At 30.8% G+C, this 10,722-nt stretch overlaps 1 protein-coding gene across 1 annotated transcript; it reads left to right on the top strand.

The window, feature by feature from the left end:
- The first annotated feature begins 1,493 nt into the window (after positions 1-1,493).
- Positions 1,494-6,545, top strand: blw (ATP synthase subunit alpha blw, mitochondrial). The gene is made up of 4 exons (XM_065514164.1): positions 1,494-1,704; positions 4,135-4,715; positions 4,873-5,674; positions 5,768-6,545. Exons 1-4 carry the CDS (start codon positions 1,639-1,641, stop codon positions 5,975-5,977), a joined length of 1,659 nt encoding a protein of 552 aa, XP_065370236.1. The 5' UTR covers positions 1,494-1,638; the 3' UTR covers positions 5,978-6,545.
- Positions 6,546-10,722: the final 4,177 nt, after the last annotated feature.

Raw genomic sequence — 10,722 nt, 5'->3', positions numbered from 1 at the left:
TTATAAGATTCGGCATAGCAACGCAACGAATATAGCTCTCTTACTTGTTTTGTCTTCGCTTTGATTTGGATGGCTAACTGCGCTACAACAAAATTCATAAAGGACTTTTGGTGGTTCGTGTTATTTTATTCAAAATTTTCCAGAAAAAGAATACGAGAATTATGCAAAAAAAAAACGAACGAATGAATATTATCGATAACTTCGTTGTTATCGTCATTTATATATATACAACTCTGTTTTAAAAGTTAACTAATGTTAACAACATCTGTTTTCTTTCGTTATATTGCAGTGTTGTATTTTAACGAAAATCAACAGCTGTTTTCGTTATGTTGCTGAATATAATTAGTGTTGTATTTATAGAAATTCAAGTGCTGCCTTATCAACGGAATAATTTGTCGAAAAATTAATTAATTTATAAGAAATATTATAGGCCTTATAATAAATTTGTAAATTTATCGAAGGTTTATAAAACAGATTTTGTATTAAAATTTTGTTTTGATTATGTTTATTATTTTATTTATTATGTTTTAAATATTATTGCTTATTTATATTACCTTCCTTTCTGTAAATAACGTTTTATTTACTTATTAATTTCCATCTTCTGAATTACAAAGAATATCAGCAAAGAAACACATTTTTTATAAAAAAGAGGTAGATTAAACAATTAATTATATAAAAACAGCGACAGAGACTATTATTTTAAATATGTATTTAAATTGTTTTCTGTCGGTTTTTGCAACAAATCTATATCCCAGTAGCAGTTTATACTATTTTCATAATTTTTTTTCTGTTAATACGTATTCACATTTTCTGTATTGTAGGCCTTCGGTCGGGCAAATGGACTTAAAACTTAAGGAGATGCAAATTTAGCATATTGTTTTGTTGTTGTTCAAGAGACTTGCTCTAGATTTGTACAATACACATGTTTAAAAAATTGTTTCAAAATTATTTTCCTAAAATTGGTGAAAAGCGTTTTAAAAGTGGTCGAATTTAGTATCCTTCAACTGTTTAATTTATGTAAAACTTTTACTTTCTGAAACCCTTGCATAATGTTGACCCTATTTGACCTAATTAAAGAGTTTTTGGTAATTTGTTTTAAATTTCTATTTTTGTGCTTTACGAGTAATTTAGGTAACCTCATTGTTTAGGTAACCTCTGTATAAAATGCATGATTTGTTTGAAACATTGCGAATGATATACACTTCGCCATACGAGTATCATAGAAAAATCGTTCAACTCTTGTTCAGTGCAACAACCCAGAATAAAAATGAACATCTAAACAAACTGGTTCATTCAGTAAAAAGAACGTTTATGCCCAACTCCATATTATAAAATAAAAAGCTATTTATTATCTTTCTCAACGTTCATTGATTTTTCTTATAATAATTCGTAAAATACAGCTCTTCATTGTAAGTCTGGCAACTCCGTAACTATTAAATAACTTAACGATGTGGCTGAATAGGAAAACTTAACGTAAAACGGCATATTTAACGAAAAGACACCATTCTTGTCGAGTTGAGCGAACGTGAACGATTTTCGTCAACCATCTTTAAATTATACGTCTAGAGAGGAGTTGGGTGTATTAGAAGTAAAATCAAATTTTTGCAACCAGCGACAAATTAATTAAATTTAAGTAAAATGTCGATGATTTCTGCTCGTTTGGCCTCATCTGTGGCCCGCTCTTTGCCAAAGGCTGCCCAACAGGTATTAAATTTATAAAAAAACGAAAATTTTGTACCCCCAAAAGAAAAAATGTCTACAAGAAAAATGTGCAAAAAATTTACCCAAAGTGTGTTAAGTGAAAATGAACTATAAAAATTAACAATTTCTTTAAATTGGCTGTCAAAACACAAAACTACCCAAAGTGCTAAATTATTAAAGTTGTTTGTAAAGTTAAGAATATTACTGGTTAAATAATACAGAGTTTTATAAGACTTTAAAGTAGAAAAGATGTGGTTACGCAACCTTTGGTTAGGTTTTTCTACTGCAGCAAAATGTGTGATGAGTGAAAAAGATGGGGTCGAGTATGAAAAAAGTGCCGCTAGTAAAAGGAAAAACAAGAAAAATTACATAATTTTTAAATTAAATTGTAACAAAATTTACATTCCTTTATAAATTGGCAATGAAATGTATAAACAACTTGACAATTTTCCGGTTACATAATTTTGATACATAGAATGAATTCCCCTTTTAATTTTGCGGCACTTTTTTCACTCGGCTCCCCTCCGGTGTCATATAAACTATTCAGCTGTCATATAACTGACATCGACGACTACTTTCGTGTATTGATTTTATTTTTGAGGTTATGTTTCAAAAATAAAATTAAAATACATAAAATGGGAAAATATTTTATGAAATTATGATTACATTTTAAGGAAAATTAAAAAAAAAAATGATTTTCTTATTAGTTTAATAATTTTTTAATTTCATTTTTCCATTTTATTATGGGTTTTATAATAATACATGTGTTAGAAAGAGATGACACTATTAACTTCATACACTAAAATTTTCATGTGCTGCCGTATTGTTTTGTTGGTTATTTAACTGTCTGATTAAGTGGCCAAATAAAAATTTCTTACATAAGTAAAAAATATGATTTTTTACAAAAAACATGGGTAAAAAAATGAAAATTAAGAAAACCTAAAATTTTTGATATTATATTAATGTATATAGTAATATATTTATTGCATTTTATTCAAATGCAATAATAAATGGATAGCTATTTACCTATTTACAGTAGAATCATGGTCGATTTTAACGTAACCTTAGTAGACCAACTATTAAATGTTACTTAATTTTCACATTTTACTGATTTGACATTCAAAAACTTGCATTTAATAGATGCATTATCGGCTAAACAAATATTTTTAATGTTACCTGAAGCTTAATTCGCTTATTTTGCAGATATATATCTTTATATTATATTCTTCCGATATTCATAGACAATTTTTGAATGTATAAAATTTCTATACAAAATTTGTTTTATAAACCTTTGATAAATTTAAAAGATGTTTATGAATACAGATTTTAGAAGTGAAATATAATAATTTTTAAATCAATAATCGATCGACAAATGATGTATTTTTTTATTAAACCTTGAGCCATTCAGGGGGTTACTCCCTAATTCGATTCGAAAGGAAATATTTTCGAATTACAACCCTGGAATTCCTCTTAATAGTAAAATCAAAAAGTTTATGCCAGAATTTATGTAATTTTGAGTCTATATTTTATAAAAGAAAAATCAATAATTATATATTACCTTTGCACACTAATAAAAATCAATAAATCTGTAGTAACATAACATAGTTTATAGTAAACATTGCATTTGTCCTTAAATCCACAATATAACTCACAAGTAATAATTTATTTAAAATATGATTATTTGATTACACACAAAATTTTCCACATATTCAATGTTACCCCTCCCTCTACCCAATCGATGTAATTTTCCTGTGTTCACATATTGCTTTTTTTCCCCTCACATAAAGGCAAGTGGCACTGTATCAAATTAGATTTTCAAACATTTGATACAATTCTTTACTTATCTTGCCAAGATTAAAAGTATTATTGGCAATCTATTATTCATTGATTTGATTCCTTCAAAATCTTATCAATTGTCTCTGAATTGCTACAATATTTTGAAGCATGCAACATACAATGTCTACTAATGTTAACAGCACATACGAGTCCTTGTACATTAATATCTATAACATAAATTTATTACTTAATAAACCAGCATCTAACCTAACAATGTTTTCCATGAAATTATCCCAAAATATTTAGTTGTATTTCAGAAATTTATAATTGTATTTTAGAATTTTCCAATTGTATTTCCAAAATGTCCATTTGTATTTCAAAAAGTTCTAATAGAAATACAAATGGAAATTTCTGAAAAACAAATAGAAATTTCTGTAATACTAAGGAAAAGTTCTGAAACATAATTGAAATATTCTGAAATACAATTATCAACTTCTGAAACTCAATTGGAAATGGTGTAAAACAAATTAAATATGTTTTAAAACCATTAGTTTTTGTGTTTTTACATAATTTTCTATTTAACACACCCCAAAAAAAAAATACCTTATTTTATTTATTTTAATTTATATATTTTTTTTGTTAATTTCTTCACAATAGATCGCTTGCAAAGCTGCTTACCCCGCTGCCACTCTAGCTGCACGTAAACTCCATGTCTCCAGCACACAACGTAGCGCTGAGATCTCATCCATCTTGGAAGAACGCATTATGGGTGTTGCCCCCAAGGCTGATTTGGAAGAGACTGGCCGTGTGTTGAGCATTGGTGATGGTATCGCTCGTGTATATGGCTTGAACAACATCCAAGCCGATGAGATGGTAGAATTCTCTTCCGGTTTGAAGGGTATGGCTTTGAATTTGGAACCCGATAACGTTGGTGTTGTCGTATTCGGTAACGATAAGCTCATCAAGCAAGGTGATATTGTCAAGCGTACCGGTGCTATTGTCGATGTCCCCGTCGGTGATGAGTTGTTGGGTCGCGTCGTTGATGCTTTGGGTAATGCTATTGACGGTAAGGGTGCTATCAACACCAAGGATCGTTTCCGTGTCGGCATCAAGGCTCCCGGTATCATTCCTCGTGTATCTGTACGCGAACCTATGCAAACTGGTATTAAGGCTGTCGATTCTTTGGTACCCATTGGTCGTGGTCAACGTGAATTGATCATTGGTGATCGTCAAACTGGGTAAGGAATTTTCATGTTTAATCTGAAATGCATTAATTCCTAATATTAATGGAAGAATAAATTTTTTTAAAAAATAGCTTATTAAAGTTTCTTAAAAATTTATATGAAAATAGTGATAATGAGTATAATTTTTGATTTTTTTTCATTCTATTTCCAGTAAAACCGCCTTGGCTATCGATACCATTATCAACCAAAAGCGTTTCAATGATGGTCAAGATGATACCAAGAAATTGTACTGTATCTACGTTGCCATCGGTCAGAAGCGTTCCACTGTTGCCCAAATCGTCAAGCGTTTGACTGATGCCGGCGCCATGGAATACTCCGTCATTGTATCTGCCACCGCCTCCGATGCCGCTCCTTTGCAATACTTGGCTCCCTACTCCGGTTGCGCCATGGGTGAATACTTCCGTGACAAGGGCAAACACGCTTTGATCATCTATGATGATTTGTCCAAACAAGCCGTCGCCTACCGTCAAATGTCCTTGTTGTTGCGTCGTCCCCCAGGTCGTGAAGCCTACCCCGGTGATGTGTTCTACTTGCATTCCCGTTTGTTGGAGCGTGCCGCCAAGATGTCCCCAGCCATGGGTGGTGGTTCTTTGACTGCTTTGCCCGTCATTGAGACCCAAGCCGGTGATGTATCCGCTTACATTCCAACCAATGTAATTTCCATCACTGACGGTCAAATCTTCTTGGAAACTGAATTGTTCTACAAGGGTATCCGTCCCGCCATTAACGTCGGTTTGTCTGTATCCCGTGTCGGTTCCGCTGCCCAAACTAAGGCCATGAAACAGGTTGCTGGCTCCATGAAATTGGAATTGGCCCAATACCGTGAAGTCGCTGCCTTCGCTCAATTCGGTTCCGATTTGGATGCTTCCACCCAACAATTGTTGAACCGTGGTGTTCGTTTGACTGAATTGTTGAAACAAGGTCAATACGTCCCCATGGCCATTGAAGATCAAGTAAGTAACGAACGGCAACATCATATGTTTGCTATTTAAAAAAAAAAAAACTATAAATTAACCATTTTTGTTTGTTTGTTTTAAACTACTTAGGTTGTTGTCATCTACTGCGGTGTCCGCGGTCATTTGGATAAGATGGATCCCGCCAAGATCACCAAGTTCGAAAAGGAATTCTTGCAACACGTCAAGACCTCCGAACAAACTCTTTTGGCCCAAATTGCCCAAGAAGGCAAAATCTCTGAAGCTGCCGACGCTAAATTGAAGGATGTCGTCACCAAATTCTTGTCCACCTTCCAAGGTTAAGTCAACTACCATCAACATCATTTAAATAACAGCAGTTTTACTACACATAACTACACTACCCAACACTCACAGTGTAAACCGTCATCAGCCACACGTTGATCGTCGTCACGTTATTCTTATAATTAAATTATAAAATTTCGTTATACGAGAAAAATGCAGGATTAAAAAGATAAACTTATAAAATCATCTAAAAACTTAAAAACAGAAATCTTTTAAAGAATGAAAAAACCAACAAGTCATTTGCAAAACAAGAATTAAGTTAAAAAAAAGAAAAAAGCTATAATTACAATAATAAAATGTTAATAATTAACAAAAAAAAATCGAAATTTCCAAAAAAAAATCTTATAAAAACTTAAAAAAAGTCGTTCATGTTTTCCTTTATTCTTATTTTTATAATCTCTCGAAGAAAGTACAGAAAATATTAGATGTGATTGTCTCCTAAAAAAACTAAAATTTACATCATAGATTTGTGTATATTTCAACGATATTTTGAAAATGAACAACATTCATTTGAACTCTTCTCACGAAATCGAGAGCGCGCTAAAAGAGTTCAGTTTGAATGTCGTTTCGATAATACGAATTCGTTTTAAACGAATTTCTTTAAATAAAATGTTGCTTTTTTTATTTACTCAAGAAAATATAATTATCATGGAGTATGTGGATGTTTAAATTAAACATAATAAAAACATAAATAAATAATCTTAAAGTTAAACAAACAAAAAAATATCTTAAAAAAATAACGTTGTTTTCATTTCACAGGAAATTTGTAAATAGTTTAATTAGATCATTCAAAAAATTTGCACAGTTTTGTTCAAAATGTTACGTATCACAGTAATAACGTGGACTTGAACATGTTTATTAATAAATGTCACGTGACGAGCCTTATGTCGATGTGAAAGAGAGTGAGGAGAGAGACAGAAAGGTGGGTTATACGAATATAAGATTATTGCATTGTAATTAGATTGGATAGTTATTGTTCATTGATTTCTCAAACTTTTTAAAAATATTTTTTTTGTTTGAATATGAATTAGAGCAGCCCCTAGAAGTGTATGTCAGTTCAAATTAACTATCAGAAGTGCCCACGGGGGTTTATAGTGTAATTCGATTCGAATTTTTTTTCCAAATACAATGTATAAAGCACAGATTACACAGCTGATTCCAGTAATATGGCAATAGAAAACAAACATAAGAAAATTTCACAATGGATGTGGTTTGGAAAGAGGGACAAATTATATATGTATCTCTCGCTCTGCAAAACACAACCATTGAAAAGTGGTTATAAAACGTCAAAATAACCATACGGATCGATATTACTTTTTTTAGAACTGTCGTATCTGCAATAATCTGTAGTATAAAGCATTGTTGGGGAGGCTTCACGCATCTGGATGTTTGAGATCGAGAACATATGGCCAAGCAGGGATTAGGGGCCTACTACCTTCGATCGTATATCAACCTTCGGAATACATTACTCCATATACAGATTTTGATAGGGTGTTCAAGGTTTTAATTCCCTCCATGAGACAGTGGTGTAGGGGTAATCTCGTGTACGAATATGCCACCAGAATATAGACATACAGACGGTTCTAAAATGATCTCTGGTCTTGGTTCTGGTGTTTTATGCGACGAACTTGGGATAGGCATCTCATATCGTCTTCCAAATGAATGTAGTGTTTTTCAGGCTGACATTTTTGCGATTTTGGCTAATAATACACTTCTTGATCATAATACTAGCGGCAGTATTAGTATTTTTGTCGACAGTCAGGCGGCAATTCTTCATCTTCTTTAGTCATGCAATGTAAGAATGCCCTGTCACTGACCTGACCTAAACCTTAGTTTAGGTCCCTGCGCACAGAGACTACTATGACAATGAGCAGGCAGTCGGAATCTTCTGGATTTTTTAGTTTGTTTATTAATTTAAGATGTAATTTTCATAAAAACGTTTAAAAAAATGGAAATCATGAACATATTTTCTCTGAGGTTGTTTGAAAATCGTGAAATGTTATACACAATAACATAGAGAATATACATAGAGCGGAAACTCTCCTGTCAAAGACCTAACTCAGTTGTCAGAAACCTAGAAAAAAACTCAAACAAAAAAATTACTCAAAATAATCACACATAACGAAGCAATAATACTAATGTAGAAAATTACCGGGGGATTATTGCGTAACTCAATACATTGCAATTCGAAACGATTTCCTTTCGAATCGAATTAGGGAGTAACCCCCTGATAATTTTTTATCTTGACAACCATTTTGACGTTTATCATAATAAAAATTTATCAGGTATAGACTGGGGGTAAGATTAATATAAATATATAGAGAAATTAGTTCCATGGTTCTGCCGGCATGAGAATTAATCGAAGTTCGAGACGCTATATTGAGTATTAACACTTTTCAAATATAAAATATTATTAAAATCAGTCGGTATTTCAAAAAATCGTTTCGAAAAAACATTTATTGTTTACACGATAGTATTACAAATATTTTATTTCTTTGTTGATTGATATTTTTCTGAAAATTTTATTTTATATTTTCTTGACATTTTTATTTGCCTTATTTGTTTTTATAAATACATATCCAAATACTGAATACTTTTATATTACTGAAACCAAGAAAAAATAGTTTTGAGCGCTAAGGTTTAAATTTTATCAAATTTGTGATTATTAAATAAAAATGAATGAAAATAGTATAGTTTACAATCATTATCTTGAGTTAAGTGTAAGTGTCACCCCATGGCAAAACAAGCAAGGTACAATTATTAGAAAGTGTGTTCTCAATTATACATTCCCTATAACGTCAAACAAAAGAAAATGAAAAAAATATAAAAAGAAAATGTTTACAAAAAATTCAATTTAAACCATTTATAATTGAAGAAAGACTATATTTTTAAAATAAGTGTATACGAATTTGAATTAAAACGTTAAAAATTTATAAAATATCGTGACAAAAAATTAAATTTTGAAGTTGTAACTTTAATAAAAATTTTATTTCACTAAAACAAAGTGAACGTTCACTGTGTAATCAACAAAAACTATTCTCAATACTAAAGCTGGCCACACACAGAATAATTTGTTCGCCTGATTTGTGATTGAAAATTTTCTATTACTTGTGATTTTGTTAGCGCACAGCCCCATTAACAAGTAACAAGACGTCGAACTCGAACACATCACACTCACAAATCACCCGCTTAACGTGTAAACAAGAAATGTATTTTTAAAAACAATTTCTTGAGAAACCTTATGCATTTTAGGCCAGTCACAGATTTTGTTCGGAATGGTTCCAATTCCGTTGTTTTTATTCCGATCGATTTCGATTTAGGTTCCTCAGATTCCGTGTAATTTATTAATTCCAAAAATATTTCATAATTCTGGATTTCTGATTTTAATTTGACAGCGTTTTTCATATTAAAACAAATGTGAAGGTTTTGGTACAGAAATTTATTAAAAATATTAGAAATCCAAATAATTTCAAACTAATATAAATTCCACTTTGAAAACTGGTTTTGGTACAGAAATTGATTAAAAATATTAGAAATCCAAATAATTTCAAACTAATATCAATTCCACTTTGAAAACTGAAAGTGGTTTCATTCCGAACGAAATTTTCGTTTTACTTTTTCTGAAGAAGCAAAATGCGGAATTAATTCCACTTACGATCTGAACAGGCCTGTATTAATACACAGTATTGTCGTCTGTAAATACCTTAAATTATGTTTTTAAATCACATGTTTTATGTGATTACTATTTTTGTCATCGGTCCATAATTGACCATACCCCTATATCAGAAAAATATTTTGTCACGAATTACTGATGGGTAAAAATATTTGTGTTTAACTATGGGTAAAAACACAAATAGGTTTACATTATCATTGCTTACTATAAACTAACCATCCCTTGTTGTGTCTAAAGAGTCCAGCAACAATATATAGGTAAACATACATACATTAAGGTGAACCTATTTGTATAGAGCGCTAAAAGTTTTCAAATAAAAAAATGTCCCATTATGTAGGTTCCAGTTAACTTTAATTTCGATATTAATTTTTGTAAGTTTGGAGATATGGGCCGATCGTCATAAACTTAGCTGACATGACATCTGTATATATAAAACTTTATATGGAAGTTATGACTAATTTTGGACGAATTTACATAAAGTTAGATGGCCTGATTTGTCTGTATATGAAAAATAAATTTTTTTCGACCATTTTTCAGAAGTATTCCTTAATAACTATGACTAATTATGGACGATATGTTGGTATATGACATCTTACGATTTTCTCGCAAACAAATATATGAGCATTTCCACGAGAATCGCTACCACGACTGAAAAAACAAAAACCCTTGAAACTTTTTTTCAAGATGATTTGAATAGAAGAAAATAATAAAAGTATTTAGATCATATTACAATATTTTAAAGACAAAAATAATACTTTAAACTGATTATATTTAATTTTTTAATGTTTTAGGTATGTTTAGGCTATTTCTTAAATAAATTTTTAACAAATTATGCGATTTCAGAAATAAAACCTGATTTAAATAGTAGATATTAATATCTTTCTAATCTGTATTTAACCCAAATTTTTACTTGTCAAATATACGAGAAAATATGAATTTTAATTTTGACGTTTACAACGAAAAAACACTCATAGAAAAAATAATTGACTTTTTTTAAAACTGATAAAACTATGAAATACAAAAGAACGGCGCATTTTGTATTACTCAGTTCAAAACACCCGGATTTTGAGTT

The sequence above is a fragment of the Calliphora vicina genome, chromosome 5 (genome assembly GCF_958450345.1).
Source record: "Calliphora vicina chromosome 5, idCalVici1.1, whole genome shotgun sequence".
Classification (NCBI taxonomy): Eukaryota; Metazoa; Arthropoda; class Insecta; order Diptera; family Calliphoridae; genus Calliphora; species Calliphora vicina.
This window is presented reverse-complemented; position numbering and strand designations above follow the sequence as displayed.